Below are 24,416 nucleotides of genomic sequence, written 5' to 3' on the forward strand. Positions count from 1 at the left end.
TTCTTGTGTAACTCATCAATTAAAAGATGTGGTGTAACAATTGCATCATTTAAGATCAGTGATGTAATTGGCCATGTATTGTTTGTGTAAAGATTTGTAGCTCGGGTGCCAGTTGTAGGTACGATTGCCAAGTTTGGAAGTTGATTTGCAGACATTTCATCCCTTGTCTCGGTGACATCTTCAGTGCTTTGGAGCCTCCCTGTGAAGTGCTGCTGTACTGTCTCTTCTGGAATTTATTTGGTTCCATCCCTGCTGCTTCTGGTTGTTTGTTGTAGTGGCCTGTGTAATGGGTCCCAGTCTACGTGCTTGTTAGTGGAGTCCGTGGATGAGTGCCGTATTTCTAGGAGTTCTCCGGCTGTCCTCTGTTTAGCTTGTCCTATGATCACTGTGTTGTCCCAGTCAAATTCGTGGTCCTTGTCACCTGTGTGTATGAATACTCGGGACAGCTGGTCGTGGTGTTTAGTGGCAAGTTGGTGTTCACGGATGTGGATTGCTAGTTGTCTGTCTGTTTGCCCTATATAGTGTTTCATAGACCTTCTTAATCAATACAACAGAACCAGTAAGTATCCCTTAGGGAAGGTGATGGCCTAGTGATATTATCTCTAGTCTGTTAATCCGGAGACCTGGTAATGTTCTGGGAACCCAGGTTTAAATACTGCCAAAGCAGATGGTAGAATTTGAATTCAATAATTAATGAGAACCATTGCCAATTATAGAGTCATAGAGATGTACAGCATGGAAACAGACCCTTCGGTCCAACCCGTCCATGCCGACCAGATATCCCAACCCAATCTATTCCCACCTGTCACCCAGCCCATATCCCTTCAAACCCTTCCTATTCATATACCCATCCAAGTGCCTCTTAAACCCATCTAATTGACAAATGTCATTTAGGGAAGGAAACTGCCATCCTTACCTGGTCTGGCCCACATATGACTCCAGACCCACAGCAATTGGTTGACTCTTAACTGTCCTCTGGCCAATTAGGGTTGGTTAATAAATACTGGCCAGTGATGCCCATATTCTGTGAATGAATTAAAAAATGAATCCAGGTTTATTTGTTAAAATTTAGTTCTGGTTCTTGGGCCTTGATGACTTGTTGGCATTTATTGTCTGTTCTTCAGTGCAAGTGTATGAATTATTAAGCCACTTCAAAAGGCAGTTAAGAGATGGGCTACATTGGTGTGTGACTGGAGTCCTGTTAGATCCAGACAGATTTCCATTAGTGACCCAGCTGCCAATCTGCCATCGTGACCAATTCTTAGCTAGCTGCTTACTTCCAAATTTCCTAAAGCTGATTTCAAACACTCTCAGTACCAGTTTGGGATCAGAACTACTGTACTTACAATTATTAGTTCAGCAACATAACCACTACACCAACTTACCCCATTGATACTAAATCTAATTTTTCTCTCTCTCTCTCTATTTCAGTACCAACATCACCTCCCAAGGATCTAACAGTAGTGAGCAAGGAAGGAAAACCCAGGACCATTATTGTCAACTGGCAACCTCCATCAGAGGCCAATGGAAAAATAACAGGTATAGAGGCCTGGCTCAGTGCTATCGCAGACCCAAGGAGACTGCGAGAGCAGTGGGGCAATAGGGGTGCCACAGGAAGTGGGTACAGAAGGTAGTTGGTGGGTGAGTGCGCAATCTTACCAGAACTGTCTTTGTTGAGAAAATTACTGACCCATAGGGACTAATTAGAAAAGGAAGCAGTGGCAGATTGAGATGGAGTTTCACTCATCAGCTGTGAACATTTTGATTGTGGCCAGTTGGTATCTCAGCTGAGGACCTCTGTATCTCTATACAACACAACTCATTTACATTTGACTTGATGTTATTTGAATGGTGATATCTCAGACCTGGTTTTGTGCTGCTCATACAGTCAGGTTTCCAATTTGAAATGCCAACTTTCCTTTCACATAGAAATGAAAAATCAGATAATCTTGACCCAGCAATATATTTCCAAGTCAGGATGGTGAGTGCCTTGGAGGGAAACGTGCAAGAGTGGTGTATCTGTTTCCCTTGTACTTCTAAGTGGAAGTGGTCATGGGTTTAGAAGGTGCTGTCTAAGGATCTTTGATGAATTTCTGCAGTGCATCTTGTAAATAGTACACACTGCTGTTCCTGACTGTCAGTGCTGGATTGAGTGGATGTTTGTGGATGTGTTGCCAATCAAGTGGGCTGTTTTACCTTGAATGGTGTCAAGCTTCTTGAGTGTTAGAGCTGCACTCATGGGGAGTGGCAAATGGGGGGTATTCCATCACATTCCTGTGACTTGTGCCTTGTAGATGGTGGACAGGCTTTAGGGAGTTAGGAGATGATTTACTCGCTGCAGGATTCCTATTCTCTGACCAGCTCTTGTAACCACAGTATTTATGTGGTGACAAAAACAGAGGTTGCTGGAAAAACTCAGCAGGTCTGGCAGCATCCTTGAAGAGAAATCAGTTAATGTTTTGGGGCCGGTGACCCTTCCCCCGAACTGAGGAAGAGTCACTGGACCTTAAACATTAACACTGATTTCTCTTCACAGATTCTGCCAGATCAGTTAACCTTTTCCAGCAGTTTCTGTTTTTGCTTCTGATTTACGGCATCTGCAGTTCTTTCAATTTTTATTTATATTGTCAGTCCAGTTGAGTTTCTCATAAACTGTAGTTAGTACCCAGAATGCTGATATGGGATCTGAAAGGTGGAATGCTCGCTAAGAAAGCTTTGGAACAGTGCAATCCAGAGGTAAAATAGAAGATAGTTTCAGTAGCAATTTGTCTCCGGTACAAGCGAAAGTAGATGTGGGTGTCACTATGATGGAGAGGATGTAGATTTGGAAGCAGAATCATATGGAATGACAAACCATTCGATTCAGCCATAGCAGGAATGGATTGAATAATGAGGGAATAGAGTTTTTTTGCAGCAATTGAGGATGATGTCTCCACATTTCATGATGGATATTGGACATCATCAATGACTGAGTTTCAATCTCTAATACTTCTTCACTTAGCATTGTATTTATTCCACAAAAGAAACAACATTAAATAGATGGTGAGGGAAGTATAGAAATTAGTGAAGAAGGTGTTTGATATTCGGCTAATCTATCAGAGTAGTCAATATCTCCAGTATATGCAAAGGTTTGTTCATAGAGAGAATGGAACTTTGTGAATTACAAATGTAATTTTGTGTAAAATTTTCCTTCCTTCCTGGATCCAGGATATATCATATATTACAGCACAGATATCAGTGCAGAGATCCATGACTGGGTGATTGAGCCGGTGGTGGGAGACAGACTGACACACCAGATCCAAGATCTCACTCTCGATACCAGTTATTTCTTCAAAATCCAAGCCCGGAATTCCAAAGGCATGGGGCCCTTGTCTGAGTTCGTCCAATTCCGCACACCCAAAGGTAAGGGATGAGTCTTAGCTTTTCCATCATTACCGAAGTTCCACAGGGTCATCCCTCAGTCACAGAGGCTGCATTCTACTACCAATATCAAGTGATTCCGTAACTTCAAGGAGAAATAAACAATTTCACTAAAATTCTGTCAGGTATTTACTGTATAAGATTGATACTCGTGAATTTTTAAAATAAAAACGATCAATACTCAAAGTATAGAGAGCATGCGAGTTTAGAGTAATTAATTTACAAATTAAAAGATGCCATTGTGGTGGCAGAATGGCTGACGGGTTACTGCTGCAGCATGTGGAAGCTGCTGGACACCAAGGTGATTCAGAGTGAACACATCTGAAGCAGTTCCAGGTACTTTGGATCTGAGTTGAGGACGGAGGTTGTATTTGAGGAACCTCAGGTTTTTGTAGGCTGTGGGAAGAGCATGGGGACTGCAGGGAGTTTGAATGAACTGACCATGACACCATGGTACAGGGAGTATTCATGTGGGGGGTGGCAATGGGAATGCAGTAGTGATAGGGTCATTATCATTAGGGGGATAGGTACTGTTCTTGGAAACCATAAGCAGGAGTCCTGAAGGCACCAAATAGATGGGAAGCAAGTGATGAGGATGACAGAGTCTGCAGAGGGGTATAGACAGATTAAGTGGGAGGACAGAAACTTAGCTGAAGGAGTATGATGTGGGAAAATGAGACTTCATGCGTGTTGGCAAGGAGAATAGAGGAGTTGAGTTTTACTTAAATGGAGAAAAACTGCAGCACAGAGAGATTTGGGACTCCTTATGCTTAAATCACAAAAAGGTAGTATCCAGATTCAGCAAGTAACAAGGAAGGCAAGCAGAATGTTGGGCCTTCATTTCAATGACAGTGGAGTATAAGAATAGGGAAGTATTGCTAAAACTCTACTAGGTGCTACTTGGAATATAGCAAGAATACTATGAATACTAGTTTTGATCCCCTTACCTAAGGAAAGATATACCAGCATTGGAGGCAGTCCAGAGAAGGTTCACTTGAATGACCCTGGGTATGGAGGTATTTTCTCATGAGGAGATATTGGGTATGTTGGACCTGTACTCGCTGGAGTTCAGAAGAATGAGAGGAGACCTTATTGAAACACAATAGGTTCTTCAAGGACTTGACTGGATCAATGAGGAAAGTGTAGGACCAGAGGGTATAATCTCAGAATAAGGGGTCACCCATTTAAAACAGATGAGGAGGAATTTCTTCCTGCAGAGATTGGTGAATCTGTGGAATTCGTTACCAGAAAGGGCTGTCAAGGCTAGGTCATTAAGTATGTTCAAGGCTGAGAGAGAGATTTTTAATCTGTCAAGGACAATAGGGATCAGCCATGATCTCATTGAATGGGGGAGCAGACTTGATTGGGCTGAATGTTCTACTTCTGCTCCCATTTCTCATGATCTTGTTTGATGTTATTATAATGTGTTATGAAGAGATTTCAGAGCAACTGGGAAATGCACAGAATGGGGAGATTGATCAAATGCACAAACAGTAATCAGAGAAGTGCTCACATCACTGTTAAAGGTGTTTAGTTATTGGATGTGTGTGTGTGATAATGGTGTGGGATTAGAGACCTCTTCTGTGTATATATGGAAAAAAGCCTTTATATTCAAATTTGTATAATCTGTGCAGAAATACTCTGGCAGTTTTGGTTATTTGCATTTTGGAGATTGTGCTGAGGGTGGGTGACTGGAATAATGAATTGTCTTGCAATGTTTAATTTTCATCTTGATCTAATTTCTGTCTCAGTTTTGCTGTGACTAAAGTTCACTGGCTTGAGATGGGTAGGAGGGGCAGGGGTTATCATGAGTCCATTTCTACATTGAGGAGTTGAGTGAGAGGTTTAGTCACCTGTCTGCATATCTTATTATTTGGGAATGGAATTGAAGCTACTGACCACTGCCTGTGGCTTTGCATGTGGTTAAACTGCTCTCTGCCTCAGCCAATGACCGTCCATGTTTTTTGCTGCTTTGATATGTTTGTGTCTGGTTGAATTTTTGATTAACCTCATCTTTCTCTCGTTGGATTGAATCGCTTTTGATGTTCTCTCTTGTATCCCTGACCTGTTAGCTGAGTCATCAGACAAAATGGCTAATGACCAAGGTAACTGCACTCAGCCTTGTTCATTCTGGTTCATCCCTGTGCTTGTTGGTAGTTTATCACTTGCTTATCATTGCCGTTTCCTGCCATTTAACCCTTTGATATTTTTTGGCCCTCAGTTAAGTATGAGTCAGGTCAGTGTTGCAGGTTTAATTCCCCACAGCATCATGTGTCTCTCTCTCTGCAGCTATCCACGAGGTCCTGAGTACAATTGGACCAATGCAGCATACTGGTCAAAGTCAAACTGCTCCCCAGAGGATGACTAACTCAACGCATTCCTAGAAAAGACAAAATGGAAATCGCATAAGAATCATATATTTATATTTTTACATATATAGGAAAACGAAGTATTAAATTTTTCACTTTGCATGTGGAGCATTTTCATCTTAACCTAAGCTGTCTTCAACAGCTCACAGTATAATAAGGGCTGTATATATCTGGATTGAATAAATGTGTGTCTAGTTTAGTCAAAGTGTGTCGTCTATGTTCTTTGAAGACATTTTTTGTGCAGACTCCAACTCCTCCAAGTGGGGATTCTTGGATGGGAACAAGTTCATGATCACCAGATCCCTTCCATTACCTCAGCTTATTGGTCAGTGAGGGCCAATCAAAGTGAGTCAAATGTAACCCTGTGGGAGGGTTCCTTTCTGTACCAGTGGCCTGACCAGTAGTTAACCTCTTCGTTGTCAGTTTTTGCAGAAGGTGTATCTGTGTTGAGGAACCCCTTGTGCTTTGTCTTTCTGCGTCAGCAGCACCTCTCTTGACCTGTGCTGTGGGCATTCTGAATGGTCCTCCTACTGTAGGGAGAACTTAAGGTGGTAGTATCTCCATGTGTCTGATGTCGTTATCTTATGAGATAATGGATAGGACACGTTTAGAAGGTGCTCTTGAAGTGCGTTGGGAGTTACTACAGTGGATCTGGTAGGTGGTGCTCATTGCTGCCACTGTGTATCAGTGAAAGAAGTGAATGGTGAAGGTTTGGGATGGAGTGCCAACCAAGCAAGCTGCTGTCTTGAATAATGTTGAACTTCTTGAGTGTTGTTGGAGCTATAACCATCCACGTGAGTGGTGATCATTCCATCATACTACTGACTTTGTGCCTTATAGGTTGGGGAGGAGCTGTTCAAGTTATTCACTGCAGAATTTCCAGCCTTTGACCTTGCAGAGCATTTCTATGGCTAGTCTAGTTCTGTCTCTCATCAATGGTAACCTCCAGAATGATGCCAATGGGGCATTTAAGGATGGTAATGCCATTGAACATTATGGGGCTGTGGTTAGATTCTGACTCTGTTTGGAGATGGCCATTGCCAAGGCTGAATGTTGTGAGTGTGCATTGTTTTTTCATCTGAGGAACTACACATTAACCCCCATACTGACCATTGGAGTTTTGGTCCCCTTATCTCACTGGCATTTGGAGGCAGTTGGCTGATACCAGGTATGGAGAGACTGTCTTATAAGGAGATGTTGAGTAGGTTGGACCTATACTCACTGGAGTTTAGAAGAATGAGAGGTGACTTTATTGAAATGTGCAGCATTCTTAGGGATCCTGACAGAGTAGATGCAGATAAGATACTTCCCCTTGTTAGAATGTGTAGAAGGGCATCATCTCAGAATAAGGGGTCACCCATTTAAGACAGAGATAAAGGTAGAATTTCTCTAGAGGCTGATAAATCTTTGGAACTCCTTTGTGTAGAGGCTGTGTCATTAACTATATTCAAGGCTGAGATGGAGAGATTTTTAATCAGTAAATAATCAAGAGTGGTAGAGATAAGGCAAGAAAGTGGACTTGCAGATTATCAGATAAACCATGAGCTCCTAGTCTGGTAGAATAGACCTGATGGGCTGAATGATCTCATACTGCTCCTGCATCTTAACGCTGTATTACATTCTGACCTTACTTTGGAGAGAACAGCTAAAGATGATTTGACCTTAGATACGATTCAGAAGGATTCTTTGAGCAATGATTAATCTCTAACAGCCACAACAATCTTCCTTCGTATTAGATATGACTCCAGTTCTCCAATGTTTCTGCCATATTTCCACTGACTCTGATATTGCTTTCCTGTCACCCTCTGCCATTTGTTTTATCTTAGTTATTCTCCCTTTTACCTCAGCGCTTCAACACTTGTGCACATTCTGGGATCAAAGCTACAGTGATGTCTGATGTCACATAATCTTGGTGAATTCTAATGAGTATCAGTGAGCATTTTATTGGTGAATAGATATAACCTTATATAAGAAGATGTTGAGTATGTCCAGTGGACCTATACTTACTGGAGTCATCTGTAAATGTCTCCAGCACTTTGTCCTCCTTTGGGACCAAGGTTGGCGTGAAGTTACAAAGACACCAGCTGTTACAGTGTGGACTGCTGCCATTCCAGGTCAGAGTGTGTTGGTTTCACAGCCCCACACTGTGTGTCAGCTGTGAACACCATTAACCAGGCCTTGGGACTGCAGTTCTTCATGTTAAGTGGTCAGCTGCAATCTGTAGCCAGTCAGTGACAGCTAGACCTGAAAAGGAATCTACTGATTGGATCCTGGGAATCTAGGAACTTGTTAAAGATCTCTTTTGATTAGTCACTGTGTGATTAGGGTGTTACTGACCTGAAATTCTCTTCAGCTTGAAGCAAGACTGACTTTTCCTTTGTATTTCCAAGTGAAAGGGAAGACAGCAGTTTTGTTCTGAGCCCACTCTTTGACTTTGCCTTCCTCAATGCTGATTTTTGTGACTTGTTTGCTCTTCCGCGGCAGCTTCTCCTTTGAACAGTTCCAAGCTGCGTCCAGCACTTAGTGAAGATTAAATATTTCCCTTAAGATTACAGGGGGATTTACATAGAGGGGGGGGGAATGGAATTAGTCTGAAATCCCCCCACATCATGCCTTGAAGCTGCTGTCTTTTAGTAGACCTCTGTTTCCAACACACCACCTGCCCAATGAGTGGGAGCTGGAGGCTGAGCGTGAGCTGAGTGTTGTGGATGTGAATGCTGGCTGACTGTGAGTGGGCAGTGTGGATGAGAGCTGTGTGCTGTGCAAGATCCAGTTTATGTTCCTTAATACCATCTCCCAAACCATTTGAACATAATTCAGTTGAATGTATAAACTCCCCTGCACCCAACCTCCAGTTCCCACAGCTGAGATTAGTTATTTCAATACTGACCAGGTACAAGGGAGACCTTGAGCTGCCTGTATCGCATATGACAGTGGCAATTCTCACCAAGGCACTGGTAATTAGTTGGCTGGGACTGTGCCATCCCCAGTATCCTGAGCCATTGTGTAAAAAACAATTAAAAGAATTGAGGAAATGATTGAACTGTTTAAATATTCGTGCTTGAATACAGCTTGGTGTTAGTTCAAAGGCTGTTACTTTAACACGGGAGGTGGCTTAGCTGATGTTATCTAACATTGTCCAAACAGTTATTACAGTGTCTTTTCTGTCTGTAACTTTCTTGTGCTCCAACCAAACATGGAAAGGGGCTGTTGTCTGTTTATACCTGTTGATCTGTTTTGGTGTTCTGTTTGCTTGTAATTCTTTAATTATTCTTATTAATAGTTGTTCCTACTGCACAGTTTTTTTTCTCTTGTTCATTTTGATCTGTCTGTAAATTCATCCCTAACATCCTGCTATTTGTCAATATTTTCTTTAAATCTTTCATGCAATGTAGACATCACTGGCTGGGCTGGCATGTAGAAACCACAGACAGGATACAGCACAGAAGGGGATCATTCAGCCCATGTTGTCCATGCCAACCCAAAGATACCAAGATACCCTTTCCAATCCCATCTTCCTGCACATGGCCCACAGCCCTGCAGTTACAGTGATTAATGTGCAGATACCTTTTGAAAGAATTTAGAATCTCCGCCTCCACCACCAACTCAGGCAACGAATTCCAGACACTCAGCACCCTCTGCATTTAAAAAAAAGTCTTTCCTCACTTCCCCCTCAAATACTTCTAACATAGAATCATAGAGATGCGCAGCACGGAAACGGACCCTTCCGTCACCCCTCAGCTTCCGACGCTCCAGGGAAAACAGCCCCAGCCTGTTCAACCTCTCCCTATAGCTCAAACCCTCCAACCCTGGCAACATCCTTGGAAATCTTTTCTGAACCCTTTCAAGTTTCTCAACATCCTTCTGATAGGAAGTAAACCAGAATTGCACGCAATAGTCCAAAGGTGGCCTAACCAATGTCCTGTATAGTCGCAACATGACCTCCCAACTCCTGTACCAATAAGGGAAAGCATACCAAACGCCTTCTTCACTATCCTATCTACCTGCGACTCCACTTTCAAGGAGCTATGAACCTGCACTCCAAGGTCTCTTTGTTCAACAACACTCCCTAGGACCTTACCATTAAGTGTATAAGTCCTGCTGAGATTTGCTTTCCCAAATGTAGCACCTCGCATTTTTTGAATTAAACTCCATCTGCCACTTTTAACCCATTGGCCCATCTGGTCCAGATCCTGTTGTAATCTGAGATAACCTTCTTCACTGTCCACTACATCTCCAACTTTGGTGTCATCTGCAAACTTACTAACTGTACCTCTTGTGCTCACATCCAAATCATTTATATAAATGACAAAAAGTAGAGGGCCCAGCACCGATCCTTGTGGCACTCCACTGGTCACAGGCCTCCAGTCTGAAAAGCAACCCTCCACCACTACCCTCTGTCTTCTACCTTTGAGCCAGTTCTGTATCCAAATGGCTAGTTCTCCCTGTATCCCATGAGATCTAACCTTGCTAACCAGTCTCCTATGGGGAACCTTGTTGAATGCCTTACTGAAGTCCATATAGATCGTGTCCACCACTCTGCCCTCATCAATCCTCATTGTTACTTCTTCAAAAAACTCAAATCAACTTTGTGAGACATGATTTCCCACGTTCAAAGCCATGTTGACTATCCCTAATCAGTCCTTGCGTTTCCATATAGATGTACATCCTGTCCCTCAGGGTTCCCTCCAACAACTGTCAGGCTCACTGGTCTATATTTTCCTGGCTTGTCCTTACCACCCTTCTTAAACAGTGGCACCACGTGTGCCAACCTCCAGTCTTCCAGCATCTCAGCTGTGACTATTGATGAAACAAATATCTCAGCAAGGGGCCCAGCAATTATTTCTCTTGCTTCCCATAGAGTTCTAGGGTACACCTGATCAGGTCCTGGGGATTTATCCACTTTTGTATGTTTCAAGACATCCAGCACTTCTTCCTCTATAATATGGACATTTTTCACTTAGCTTGAATCTATGACCCCTGGTTTTTGAACTCTCTACCAAGAGAAACAGGTTCCTCTTGTCGACTCTATCCTTCACAAATGTGTATACATCAGTGCTTCACATGTGCAATGAACTTCCTGAGGAAGTGGTTGATGTGGGCACATTACAATGCTTAAAAAAACATTTGGATAAGTGCATGATTAGGAAAGGTTTGGGGAGATTTGGGCCAGGAGCAGGCAGATGGGATTAATGTAGTTTGGGATTATGTTTGGCATGAACTGGTTGGGCCAAAGAGTCTGTTTCCTTGCTGTATGACTTTATCACCCCTCAGCCTTTTCTGTTCCAAGGAAAACATCCAATCTCTCCTCATAGCTACAATTCTCCAGCCCTGGCAACATACTGTAAATCTTCTCTGCATTCTCTCCAGATCAATTATGCCCTTCCTATAATGTGGTGACCATAACTGTCCCCATCATTCGAACTGTGGCCTCACCAGTGTCTTATAACGTCAACATTATATCCCTACTTGTGGCTCCAATTTGACAGATTACTCTGTTTTCCAAGGACTTTTACTGTTTTGACCAGTCTGCCATGTGGGACCTTGTCAAATGCATTCGTAAAATTCTTGTAAAATGCTGGACATTATTCACTGTTTTACCTTCATCAATCCTCCTTTTCACTTCCTCAAACAATTCAATCAACCTTGTAAGGTATGAGCTTCCCATAACAAAGCCATGCTCACTATCCTGACTATTCCATTGTCGCCTGTACTTTGTTAGCCTTGAGGTGAGGCTTGCTATACCTGTGAGAGGGATGTTAAGAGTCAGCCATCTCATTGTGGGTCTGGAGTCACATGCAATTTAGACTGGGTAAGGAAGTAGAATTCCATCCCTAAAGGAGGTGAACTTAAATTAGTGAACGATCATGTTGCCATTGTCAGCATTTTACTGAGATTCGCTTCATTTTCCAAATTCCAAATTAGTTGAAAACTGCTGTGTTGGAATTTGACCCATGTCTATTACCATCACTCTTCTTGTAACACCCAACCCTTCCTCCAAAAACAGTATACAACCAATTCATTGATTTGGAAATGTTCCCAAGTCTGTTGGGGTGAAAGTCTGAGGGAGGGCCGCACTGTCGGAGGGTTAGTGCTGAGGGAGGGCCGCACTGTCGGAGGGTCAGTGCTGAGGGACCGCCGCACTGTCGGAAGGTCAGTGCTGAGGGAGGGCCGCACTGTTGGAAATGCTGTGTTTTAGATGGGATGCTAAAACAAGTGTGCTTCTCAGAAGGATATCCTGAACAATATTTATCCAATTAATGTGGTAATTATCTCATTGTGGGACTTGAAATACCTAATTGATCACAATCCTTCCCTGTAATTCTGAGATGGGATGATGAGATTTGACACAGCTTTAAATTACTCTGTCTAATCAAACTGAAAACAATGACTCTCACAACAAGATGCAGAATGTATTGCTCAGACCCCTATTGTCATGACGATTCTTTTAGAGATGCTTATTGGCTGGCTAAAGCAAATGTTCTGGTTGGTTGTGCTGACGGCCATTTTACCAAGCAGTAACCAGGAAAATATCCACGCAGAAAAGTCAAAAATCATTCCCGCTAACTGCTTTCCATCTTATCAGTGGCCCAATTAAATGATCCAACTGGTAATGGAGTTTGTTCGTCCATTGACCAATGAAAAATACAATTGGTCATATCTGGATTCTCAAAAAACCCCACACATGACCTGTTTAATTCTTGTTTCCTCCTGACAAGTCACTGTATAATGAACAGAAATGTCTGTGTTAATAAACCACTTTAACAATGCACCAGACAGCAGCCAATGATTAATAAGAAATAGTATAATGTCTTGTTCATCAAAGGGTTAAGGTGCACTTTCCATTTCAGCATTTTCACTGTGTTCCTCTTGCTGAAAGTGTTGCCATTGTTCCTCACACTGTGCCTTCCCTGTGTGTTTGTCGGGGTCAGTGGTAGTTGGTGTACAGTCTCAATGTTGACTTTCTTGGACGGATTGTTTGAATCAACTGGATTAATAACTCTTGTGTCTCTACAGCACTTGGATCATCTGGAAAATTTGGGAAAATCCCTCCAATGATGGACTCTGGTTCGGATACAAGACACTCCATCAGTGGTAATTACTTCGTGTTTCTATTTCTTTCACTGTGTTATTAAGAAACGTTCAGAAGTAGCATAAATATCAAATGGAACTACCTCCCCTGACTCCTCCCTTTACCAACATGACCCCATGGCCTCCCCCTCTACCCACGTGACCCTGTGAACCCTCATTCTACGCTGACGACCCCCAGGTGAGCCCTCCGTAACCAACACTACTAATACGACTCGACCTCACAACCTAATACCACAATCCCCAGTGACCTCATGCCCCATGTCTCCCAGTGACCTCTCGCCTACCCACATGATTCCCAGTGACCCATCCTGCAATCTCCATGACTCCTTGTGAGTCCTCCCCTATTCACATGACCTGGTGACCCTTCTTGTATCCTTGACACATGCACACACCCAGTCTTCTCTCACGTGGGTTTAGTAGCCAGGTAGAAATGAGCCCCTCGATGTATGTTCCACAGAAAACAACATTCTTGCTCTGTTCTTGGGTTTGGGTATAAGTGATCAAGATCCTGACCAGAAACAATTTCTGTCTGTGCATCCATCATCTCTGGGTATCAAGTCTTGCTGGGACTGACAGCCTTGATTTTGGGGCCCAGGGAGTAACCCTGACAATGAATCCCTTGGTTTATTTGGGCCCTGACCCTACTCCCATCGACTTATGTCATTTTATTGACTGTTTGGAGAACTGGATTTGGTGATTTGTCCACAGGTCACAACAGTCCCCATGGCAGCCCTACCTCGAGCCTGGATAGCAACATGATGCTGATTATCATCATCTCGGCAGGAGTCTTCACAATCATCATTGTGGTCATCATTGCATTGATCTGCACTCGAAGGACTAACTACCAGCAGAAAAAGTGAGAATTTATTTGATAGACTGAATGTTGTGGTTTGGACAGTGAATGTTCCACTCGATAATTAGATTCACGTCAAATCCAAATCGAGCTTTACCTACACTTGTCTTGGTCCAGTATTCAACAGACATGTGGCAACACAAAACTGTCCTTATTTTGGCATTGACAGTAAGTTCACCAAAGCAAGAGAACAATTGCAATGGCAAACATTATCACGTCATAGTCGAAAAGTAAATGGTCCAACGTTATTGGACTGTGTACAGTGAGCTTACTATGTATCTAATACTGTTGTACCTATCCTGGGTGTGTTTGATGAGGATAGTGGAGAGGAGCTATACCTTCAATTTAAGAGAGTAAAGGCAGTTTTAATCTCTAGTTAAACAGTAGAGGGAGCTTTACTCTATATCTTGTGGTAATACTATGGCTTTAAGAGGTGTCTTTTGTCCTTTTTTTTTAATGAAGAAAGCTTGAGAACGGAGTGATGAGTAGTCTTCTTAAGCCAATGAAGTAAACAGCTTGTGGGGCCTTAGGCATTTTTTAAAGTTGGAAAAATAGAAGCAGCCTGAATGGGTGGAGCAAACTCCCGCTGAAACAAGATTTTTAGTTTTTAGTAGCAATTGCTTGAATGGATGTGGAAGCTGTTTTTCCTCAGTTACAGTTAAAAATTAGGTTCTCCTCCTGCTGCTAGAATTGCGTGAGAGACAGTCTATTTTATAAAAAAAGACTTTGCCTTTGCCAATGGTGTGTTCATGGGATATTACTATATTGGAAAGGTTACCATTTAGTAATTAAATAATCTATTATTCTTTTAAGTTTTCCAATACAGTTAAATTATTCTAATTCTTTATTATTTTAACTATAATCTGTGAATACAATGTGTTTTGCTTCAAGCCTGGTAGATTGACCCATTGAATCGCATCTGGAATGCAACGCCTGACGCTTGTAAAATAAGAAAAAAAATTTAGGATCTAGGATACTACTACTTATATTTTATGGGGATTTGGTTTGGTCCATAATAATATACCACTGTACTGTCCCTGTCCTTGAAGTGTTTGATTGGACAATGTGGAAGGAGCTTTACTGTGTATTTAATGTTGCCACTTTGTGCTTCTCTGGAGAGAATATCCCTTTACTTTAGACATACAATAACAATATTAAAGGAAATTAAATGTGTAAAATCTTCAACTTCCTCCTCCTTCTCAAGGCCTGTCCCATTTGGTATTTCTCCATATAGGAAGCGTGCAGCCTGTAAATCCGCTAATGGGTCTCACAAATACAAAGGGAATTCAAAGGATGTGAAACCCCCAGATCTCTGGATTCACCACGAACGCCTGGAGCTGAAACCGATTGACAAGTCTCCAGATCCCAATCCAGTTATGACTGATACCCCCATTCCCCGTAATTCCCAGGACATTACTCCAGTGGAGAACGCCATGGACAAAGACCATCAACGTAGGAATTCCTACCTGGGTGAGTAAATTCCAGATGAATTAAGGAGAAGCAGTTGACTGCTGTGGGGCTTTAGAACCTGGCTCCTAGGGGATTGCATATGTCAGTGTCAAACATCCCATTCTGTCTGATGGAAATTAGCTCAATAATTAGAAACATGTAATACTATCCACATTCAGTGATTTTGTACAAATAAACAAAAAGAGAAAGTAAAAGGTGAACACATGCTCACTATGCAACATATAAGATGTATTATTGCTCCCTCCTCAGCTAACAATGGTGATCATCAGTGGGCAATGTTGCAGGAACATCCAGAAAATGGCTTCCCAATCCCTCAGGCAGTTAAACCCCATGAAAATAAGAGCAGGAAATGGTAAAATATTTTCCAAGCCCTTCCCCTTAACCATCTTCAGCTGCTTTATCCATGGCCTTCCTTCATCATAAGTTGATTGAACAATGTTCAGCACCATTCACAACTCCTCAGCTACTGAAGTAGTCCATGTTCAAATGGAATAAGACCTGGACACGATCCAGGTTTGGGCTGACAAGGGACATGTAATATTCTCATCACACAAATGCAAAGCAAAGACCATCCACCCACTGCCCATTGACATTCAATGGTGGTACCATCAGTGAATCCCCCACTATCAACATCCTGAGGATATCATTGACCAGAAAGTAACTGAACTAGTCATTATCTACTATGTCTACAAGAGCAGCTCAGACAGTAGGAATAGCTCCGTGATTAACTCACTTCCTGACTCCAAATCCTGCCCATCATATATAGTAACAAGTCAGGAGTGTGATGGAATACTCTCATCTTCGTAGATGAGGGCAGCTGAAGAAGCTTGACAACATCCAGGACAAAACAGTCCACTTTTTTTGGTACACTGCAGTAACTCACTGTTTAGTAAGAATGTTTCGTATCTTCCAAACCATAGCTGCTACCAATGCAAAGGGCAGGGGTACCAGATGGATGGGTACACCACTATCTGCAATTTTCTCATTAAGTCACAGACCATCCTTCAGTGTTACTGTATCAAGAACCTGGAACTGACAGCAGGGAGACAAGTGTGAGGCTTGAAGGAGATACAGTAATCAGAAATAGTAAACTGAAGAGATAGGAGCAGCAGGGGCAGCATCCAAGGAGCAGGAGAATCGACGTTTCGGGCATGAGCTCTTCTTCAGGAATGAGGAAAGTGTGTCCAGCAGACTAAGATAAAAGGTAGGGAGGAGGGACTTGGGGGAGGGGCATTGGAACTGCGATAGGTGGAAGGAAGTTAAGGTGAGGGTGATAGGCCGGAGTGGGGTGGGGGCGGAGAGGTCAGGAAGAAGATTGCAGGTTAGGAAGGTGGTGCTGAGTTTGAGGGTTGGGACTGAGACAAGGTGGGAGGAGGGGAAATGAGGAAACTGGGGAACTAGGCACCTAGGAACCCTCCAACTACAAGGGATGAACTCAGAGTTCAGAGGCAGAAGCAGAAGTCCCTCCTTCCTACCTTTTACCTTAGCCTGCTGGACACACTTTCCTCATTCCTGAAGAAGGGCTCATGCCCAAAACGTCGATTCTCTTGCTCCTTGGATCCTGCCTGACCTGCTGTGCTTTTCCAGCAACACATTTTCAACTGAAGAGACAGGTCAGGCTGGAATGTGACAGGGAGCAAGGAATACCTGTTGGATTAAATTGCATTTATTTCAATGCAAGAGAGCTGACGGGTAAGGTCAGTGAACTCAGGGCGTGGTTAGGTATGTGGGACTGGGATATTTATAGCAATTACACAAACATGTCTAAGGGAGGGACAGGATGGCAGCTTTTTGTACCAGGGTACTGGTGCTTTAGGCTGGTCAGAGGTATGGAAGCAGGGTAGGGGGAGTTCTATTTTTGATTAAGTCGAATATCACAGCAGTAATCAGAGATGAAATAACTGAAGGATCATCCAGTGAGGCTTTGTGGGTGGAGCTAAGAAATAAGGGGATGGCGACGCTATTGGGATTGTACTATAGGCCCCCAAATAGTCAACGGGAATTAGAGGAATAATATGCAGGGAGACTGAGGAGATCTGCAGGAGCAATAGAGTCGTCATAGTAGGAGATTTTAATTTTCCTAACATAGACTGGGACTGCCAGAGCATTAAGGATTTAGATGGGGTGGAATTTGTTAAGTTTGTCCAGGAAAGTTTCCTCAAGCAGAGGGGAAGGGGCAAAACTGAACCTACTCTTGGGAAATTGGGCAGGACAGGTGATGGAGGTGACAGTGAGGGAGCACTTTGGGACCAGTGACCATAGTTCGAGTAATTTTTAAATTGTTATGGAGAGTGACAAAATTGGTTCACAGGCTCCAGCTCTAAATTGGGAAAAGGGGAATTTTGCTGGAATGAGACAGGAGCTCGCAGGGATTGATTGGATCAGTTTGTTTACAGGGAAAGGGACCTCCGGCAACTGGGAGGCCTTTAAAAGTGAGGTCGCTGAAGTTCAAGCTCTGTACATTCCTGTGAGGGTGAAGGGAAAGGTAGGCAGAAGCAGGGAACCCTGGATGACAAGAGATCTTGAGGCTTTGACCAAAAAAAAGGAGGCATGGCTCAGGTACAGGCAGCTGGGATCAAGAGAATCCCTGGAGGCATGTAAGGAATACAGGAGTTTACTGAAGAAGGAAATCATGAGGGCAAAAAGTGGGCATGAGATAGCCTTGGAAAATTAGGGTGAATCCAAAAGGTTCTTTAAATATATTAAAGGAAAAAGAATAACTAGAGAGATAATAGGGTCCCTGAAGGTTCAATGTTATGTGTAGAACCGCAAGAAACGAGCAAGGCCCTCAATGAATTATTTCTCTTCTGTGTTCACCGTGGAGATAGATACGAAGACTTGAGAACTTGGGGAATTAGTAGTGACATCTTGGGGGACAGTCCGTGTCTCAGTAGATGAGGTGTTGGATGTATTAGAATATATGAAGGTGGATAAATCTCCTGGTCCTGATCAGATATATCCAAGAACACTACAAGGGACAAGAGAAGAAATTGTGGGATTCTGGCTATTTTTGCATCATTGATAGCCACGGGTGAGGTCCCAGAAGACTGGATGGTAGCAAATGTTGTGTCGTTATTCAGGAAGAGCTGCAAAGAAAAGCCTGGGAATTATATACCAGTAAGCCTAACATCTGTGGTAAGTAAGTTATTTGAGAAGTTTATGTGGGTTAAAATATACATGCATTTGGAAAGACAGGAGTAGTCAGCGTGGCTTTGTTAGTGGGAAATCATGCCTCACAAATTTAAGAGTTCTTTGATGAAGTGACCAGGGCGGTAGATATAATCTGTATGGATTTCAGTAAGGCCTTTGATAAGGTTCCACATGGTAGGCTGCTCTGGAAAGTTAAGTTGCATGGAATCCAGGGGGAGCTAGCAAATTGGATACACAACTGGCTTGATGGTAGGAAGTAGAGTGTAATAGTGGGAGGATGCTTGTCAGATTGGAAACTTGTGACTAGTCGAATGCCTCAGGGATTGGTGTTCGGCCCATTACTGTTGGTTATCTATATCAATGATTTGGATGAGAATGTACAAGGCATGATTAGTAAGTTTGGGGATGACACTGAAATAGGCGGCATCATAGACAGTGAGGAAGGTTATCAGAGATTGCAGCAGGACCTGGGGAAGTGGGCCGAGAAATGGCAAATGGAGTTTAATATCAATAAGTGTGAGGTCTTACATTTTGGAAAGTTAACTCAAGGTGGGAGTTTCATGATGAATGGTAGGGCCTTAAGGAGTGTAGTGGAGCAGAGGGACCTTGACGTTCAGGTTCATAGTTCTCTAAAAGTTGAGTCACAAGTAGACAGGGCAGTGAAGAAGGCTTTTGGCACACTGGCTTTCATTAGTCAGGGCACTGAGTTTGGAAGTTGGGGCGTTACGTTACACTTATACAGGACGTTGGTGTGGCCTCATTGGAGTATTGTGCTCAGTTTGGTCACCTTGTTATAGGAAGCATGTTATTAAACTGGGAAGAGTGCAGAAGAAATTTACAAGGATGTTATATAGGGAGAGGTTGTTTTTTTTTCTTTGGAGCATAGGAAGGGTGAGGGCGGTATCTTATAGAAGTGTATAAGATCATGAGAGGTATGGATAGGGTGAATACACTCAATCTTTTTCCCAGGGTTGGGGAATCGAAGACTAGAGGGCATCAGTTTAAGGTTAAAGAGGAAAGAATAAAAGGGAACTTATGGGGCAACTTTTATACACGGACGGTGGAATAAGCTGTTAGCCGAAGTAGTTTGAGTGGGTACATTAACGACATTTGGGGTAGCACGGTGGCTCAATGGTTAGCACTGCTGCCTCGCAGCACCAGGGACCCGGGTTCAATTCCAGCCTCGAGCGACTGTCTGTGTGGAGTTTGCACATTCTCCTCGTCTGCGTGGGTTTCCTCTGGGTGCTCTGGTTACCTCCCACAATCCAAAAGATGTGCAGGTCAGATGAATTGGTCATGCTAAATTTTCCATAGTGATAGGTGCATTAGTCAAGGGTAAATATAGGGTGGGGGAATGGGTCTGGCTGGGTTACTCTTCAGAGGGTCAGTGTGGACTTGTTGGGACGAAGGGCCTGTTTCCATACTGTTGGGAATCTAATCTAATCCAGAAAGGCATTTGGACAAATACATGGATAGGAAAGGATTAGAAGGATATCGACCAAGTGCAGGGAAATGGGGTTAGCATGGACGGACATTTTGGTCAGTTTAGCCCAAAGGGCCTGTCTCCGTGTTGTAGGACTCTGACTCTATAACTGACTTCCTAATACTCTGAGTGCACTTATACCTCACAGATTGCAGCAGGTTCAAGAGGCAGCTCACACCACCACCACCTCCAGGGCATTAAGGGATAGTCACTAAATCCAGATGACAATAAAATAGGCGGTTTCATGGACAGTGAGGAAGGTTCTCAGAAATTGCAGCAAGACCTTGATCAGCTGGGCAAATGGGCTGAGATATGACAAGTAGAGTTTAATATAGATAAGTGTGAGGTCTTGCACTTGGAAAGTCAAATAAAGGTAGGAATTTCATGGTGAATGGGAGGACATTAAGGAGTGTAATGGAGCAGAAGGATCTTGGAGTTCAGGCTGTCAGTTCTCTGAAAGTGGAATCACAGGCAGACAGAACAGTGAAGAAAGCTTTTGCACACTTATTCTGCCATGTTCCCTCATTGAATGGAAAATAAAGTTCATGTTTTGAGTTGATCCTTTTCATCAGAACAGTTCTGCTATTTTATTTCAGTTTCCCACATCTCTATTTCCTGCAATTTGTAGGTGGCCTGGTCTGAATGTACAGGGTGAGTTCTAATAAATGATAGGAGATAGCACTGAGTGGAAGTTAAAAGGTTGGAAATAAATAAATTGAGAGAAAGAAATTGGAGAATGCTGATTGGCTGAATTTCTTCAGCTGAGTTTGGGGAAAGAGTAGATTGTGGGATTCAGGGATTGTCAGGGCAGGAATAAGAATCTTGACTTGTTTTGATTGTCCAGTGTTAGAGAGGAGTTAGGGATATTGTGTTGATCTGGGCCATCATTTTATGGCTCCTGTTAAGGGGATGGCAGGGTTTTTTGATGTGAAGGAGTGAGTGTGAGACCAGAGTTCTATCATGATTCGTTCAGATTGATGGTGTGTGGTTGTGAAATAATGCTGCAGCAGCCAGTGATAGTTCTTGGCTGTTTGTGTTTGCAGGCCGTGAACTTGAAGATGGCATGTCTACGCTGAGTGGGCGACGAGGTTTACGACCAAAGATGATGATGCCTTTTGATACTCAGCCTCCTCAGCGTATGTGATCACGTTTCTTACTTCACCTTTCGACAGTCATTTGTATTTTATAAACATGAGCAGATACTAAAAGGTGCAGCAGTGTCTGAGTTGCTGAGGTGTGAATTGTCCTTTCTGAACAGCTCATTGGTGAAAATAGTTTATCACTGATTCTCTCAGACTCTGTCCCTTCTCTGGTATCCAGGTACATCTTGTGTGTCTGCATATAGAGAATTGCAAGATTGAAAAATCATTATTCAGGCATTTCTGCTGGAAACTTCATTTCATCTGAGAGCAGGCAGGACCAGGGACAATGTTCTTTGAAAGTGAATGTTGGCGATACACTTAGCTGGACATCTTGTGTGATAAATGGACTTATACCAGAAACTGGACAAATTCTGGAAAGTGCAGAGTCATGCCCCCACATTATAGATCAGTGACATCACTGTGTTGTACCTATGAATGATTCAGTGGATCTTTGTGAAATTACATCTCATTTTGCTAGGGACTTAAAATCCTCAAGTAATACTCAACTTTGCAACACTACACAGATGTAAATAAGTGTTTAACAACATCAGCAAAGCACTTGTAATCTTGTTGGCAACAGAAATCACTGAATTTCCTTTTAAATATTTGACGCATGTTTCCACAGGTGATAGAGCTGCCTGTAATGTATGTGGTACAGGTTTTGTTCAATAGCTGTTAGCAACTAATTGCAACCTTCATTTCAGGTGTGTGTGTGTCTGCAATTCAAAAAGAGCCAAAAGTAAAATATTAGAGACCAAAATGAATACCATTAATTTCAGCGAGGAATATGTGTGATCCAACTTTGTAACAACAGTCAGAAGTCCAGTGGTTCCCTTATTCATCAGTGGAGTTTTCAGTCAACCTATAAGATCTCAGACACAATTTGCACACAGTAAGATTTCATCAACAGCAATGTGATAATGATCATATCATCAGCTTCAGCTACTGGTCGAAGAAGTAGAATTGGCCAGGTCACTGCTGAGAACTCGCTTGCTCTTCCTCAGTAGTGCCACACAACATTCCTTCAAAACAAATTTGTTGACATGCATGACCACTTCTTTCAGTATGTTGTTTTTTAAAATTTATTTCTCAATAATGTACCTTACTATACAAAGGTGACTACACAGTAGCTGCAAACCTGCTGTGTTTGGCCACACAGTCAGCTTAGTATGAGCCTGATACTGAGGGATCCTTTATGCCTATCTGAGGATAGATATGGCCTTGGTTTAATATCTGTCTTGAAAGGTGAGATGTGAAGCAGAGTGTCTAGAGTTCTGTGTTTGTGCAGCCTCCTGACAAAAAGTGTAGAGAAGTTCTGAATTGATGATGAGTTTGGGAAAAGAGAGCCCTGAAAGTGATCCATTTGTCTGGGTGCAGGCAGTAACATTTCTCTAGATCAATGTAGTTGGTTCTGTGTGTGAAGTGCTCTCTGTGTTATATTCATTCACAGCTGTGATTAGTGCTCATCCCATCCATTCACTCGACAACCCACATCATCATCACCTTTGTGACGGACCTTCATCCCCAACTCGCAGCTACCTTCGACATCAGATCAGCAGCCGGCCGCTTGGCCCATCAGTAGACAGGGCCAATTCTACAGGTGAGACCTCAGCCCTGCCGTCTTGGAACCACAAGAGGGGAGGTTTATCTGCTGCCATTAGCTTTATTTCTACTTTATTCTTTCCTCAGGAAGATGGGCAGCAGCATTTTTGTCCACCAGCGTCTTGCCCATGAGCTTTTCTTGGCTCATTAATGAAGGGGACTTCTGACTAATATTTCAATTGTTGGCAAATATTGTGGTTTTGTATTCACCAATCTCTGTCCCACTTGGGGCTGTGTTTCTGAGAGATCCAGTAGTTCTATTTGGATGAATGGTAATGTGAAGGTTGGAAATAGCACCAAGAGATTTATCTGGGCAGTGAGCTTAAGACCAGAGAGAACAAAAGCATCATTTGTAAACCTCCAGAAATTGGAAACACGAAGATTCTGGGGAAAGCAATTACAGAACCTTAAGAATGATCCATTTGTTTGCAAGAGCTGAACTATCATCAAAGAATGATGATGATTAAGAAACAAATTGCTGAAAAGTTGGGCCTTTTTCTGATTAGTACAACACAATTTAGCTGGCAACACCTTAGTTTTCTCAAGCTATGAAAGCATGGGAGAAGACAGACAGATGCAGACTGTTTCATGAAGTTGAGGGATCATGATCAAAGACCCATAAACAAAAAAAAAGTCAAAAATTAAAATAGAAGTGCAATGTGAAGTCTGTTCACAGAGAGAATCCTGAAGGTATGAAGTTCATTTGCACGAATAATAGAAATGTGAATACTATTTCAGCAGAAAAGAGTTTATTAGAAAAGTGAGTGAAGGAAAGGGTACAGAACAAAATGTTCATGTGAATGTGCAGGGTTACGTTAACTGGTTGGCTGTCTTGTCATGTAATTTATACATATTTCAATGTTCTAATTTTATGTGTACTGGATTACGCTTTGCTTTTGTTCTCATTTGCTTAGCTGTAATCCCATCCTAAATACTCAAGCCAAATCTTAGACCTCTTTGCTTAAACAATTTCCTTCATGCTGCAGGCTGATCTTGGAACATTCTTATCAAAATTTCTTCTGTAAATCTCATCTTTACAAAGAAAATATTTGTTGACCATTCAATTTAGAATGAGAATTACTTCTCTACACAGTAATGCTGTGTTAATTTATGAAGGAGTTTTGTTTTACAAAGATTAAGCATATCTATATGAGGTTATGTAGATTTTTCAGCCACAAAGTTTGGTAACACTTGAGTGTTGACTGTTTATGATGATTCCTGTTTCAGAATCTGTACGGAATACACCAAATAGCGACATGTCACCAGCGCCAACTTCCCAGGCTCACCCTGTGGAGAGTATAGAGGCTGATGTTCCTGCAGTTTCATATTTGCCTGGATCTCAGGAGGAGGAGTCCAATCGCAGTGTTCCAACCGCCCATGTGCGTCCATCCCACCCACTGAAAAGTTTTGCTGTGATCACCATCCCTCCTGTCAGTACCAACTATGAAACAGCATCATCTAGTACACCTTTACTGTCTCAGACAGGTGAGTGAGCTGGGACTTATTTACCAAGTGAACAAAGGGGACAGGTTCCAGTCAGGAAGTAACTTTAAAACTCTTGAGTCTATTTTGCTTTCTGTTGTTGATGTAAAATTTTGTTTAACGCTGAAAGATGGGTATGATAGTTCTAAAAATCCATTGAGTCTTGTTTCGCTTACAGGACCAAACCTGCAAGTACACTCTGTGAAGACAGCATCTATAGGAACCCTGGGTAGGAGCAGATCCCCTATGGCAGTAACTGTACCCAGTGCACCGGATGTTGCAGAATCCACTAAAATGTTGGAAGACTCTGATAGTGTAAGTTTGAACTAATTTTATCCAAGTGCTGGGTTATC

At 42.6% G+C, this 24,416-nt stretch overlaps 2 protein-coding genes across 17 annotated transcripts in view; one reads left to right on the forward strand and one right to left on the reverse strand.

The window, feature by feature from the left end:
- Positions 1-24,416, forward strand: part of LOC140458359 (neogenin-like) — a 206,711-nt gene that overhangs the window by 179,185 nt on the left and 3,110 nt on the right. For 5 of the 10 annotated variants that reach the window (XM_072552774.1, XM_072552777.1, XM_072552778.1 and 2 more), the window contains 10 exons: positions 1,432-1,539; positions 3,208-3,402; positions 5,493-5,525; positions 12,807-12,884; positions 13,590-13,737; positions 14,969-15,204; positions 20,881-20,973; positions 22,430-22,579; positions 23,809-24,066; positions 24,242-24,378. In XM_072552774.1, coding sequence (XP_072408875.1) covers positions 1,432-1,539; positions 3,208-3,402; positions 5,493-5,525; positions 12,807-12,884; positions 13,590-13,737; positions 14,969-15,204; positions 20,881-20,973; positions 22,430-22,579; positions 23,809-24,066; positions 24,242-24,378 — 1,436 coding nt within the window. The remainder of the gene's footprint in view (positions 1-1,431; positions 1,540-3,207; positions 3,403-5,492; positions 5,526-12,806; positions 12,885-13,589; positions 13,738-14,968; positions 15,205-20,880; positions 20,974-22,429; positions 22,580-23,808; positions 24,067-24,241; positions 24,379-24,416) is intronic. The other 5 variants (XM_072552776.1, XM_072552779.1, XM_072552780.1 and 2 more) reach the window with 2 other exon arrangements.
- Positions 3,537-24,416, reverse strand: part of bbs4 (Bardet-Biedl syndrome 4) — a 75,605-nt gene continuing 54,725 nt past the window's right edge. For 5 of the 7 annotated variants that reach the window (XM_072552787.1, XM_072552790.1, XM_072552789.1 and 2 more), the window contains one exon: positions 21,768-21,850. In XM_072552787.1, the coding sequence (XP_072408888.1) occupies positions 21,814-21,850 (37 nt within the window). In that variant the 3' untranslated portion in view covers positions 21,768-21,813. Of the gene's footprint in view, positions 5,801-21,767; positions 21,851-24,416 lie in introns of those variants that run through there. The other 2 variants (XM_072552791.1, XM_072552792.1) reach the window with 2 other exon arrangements.

Source organism: Chiloscyllium punctatum, chromosome 33 (assembly GCF_047496795.1).
Source record: "Chiloscyllium punctatum isolate Juve2018m chromosome 33, sChiPun1.3, whole genome shotgun sequence".
Taxonomy (NCBI): domain Eukaryota; kingdom Metazoa; phylum Chordata; class Chondrichthyes; order Orectolobiformes; family Hemiscylliidae; genus Chiloscyllium; species Chiloscyllium punctatum.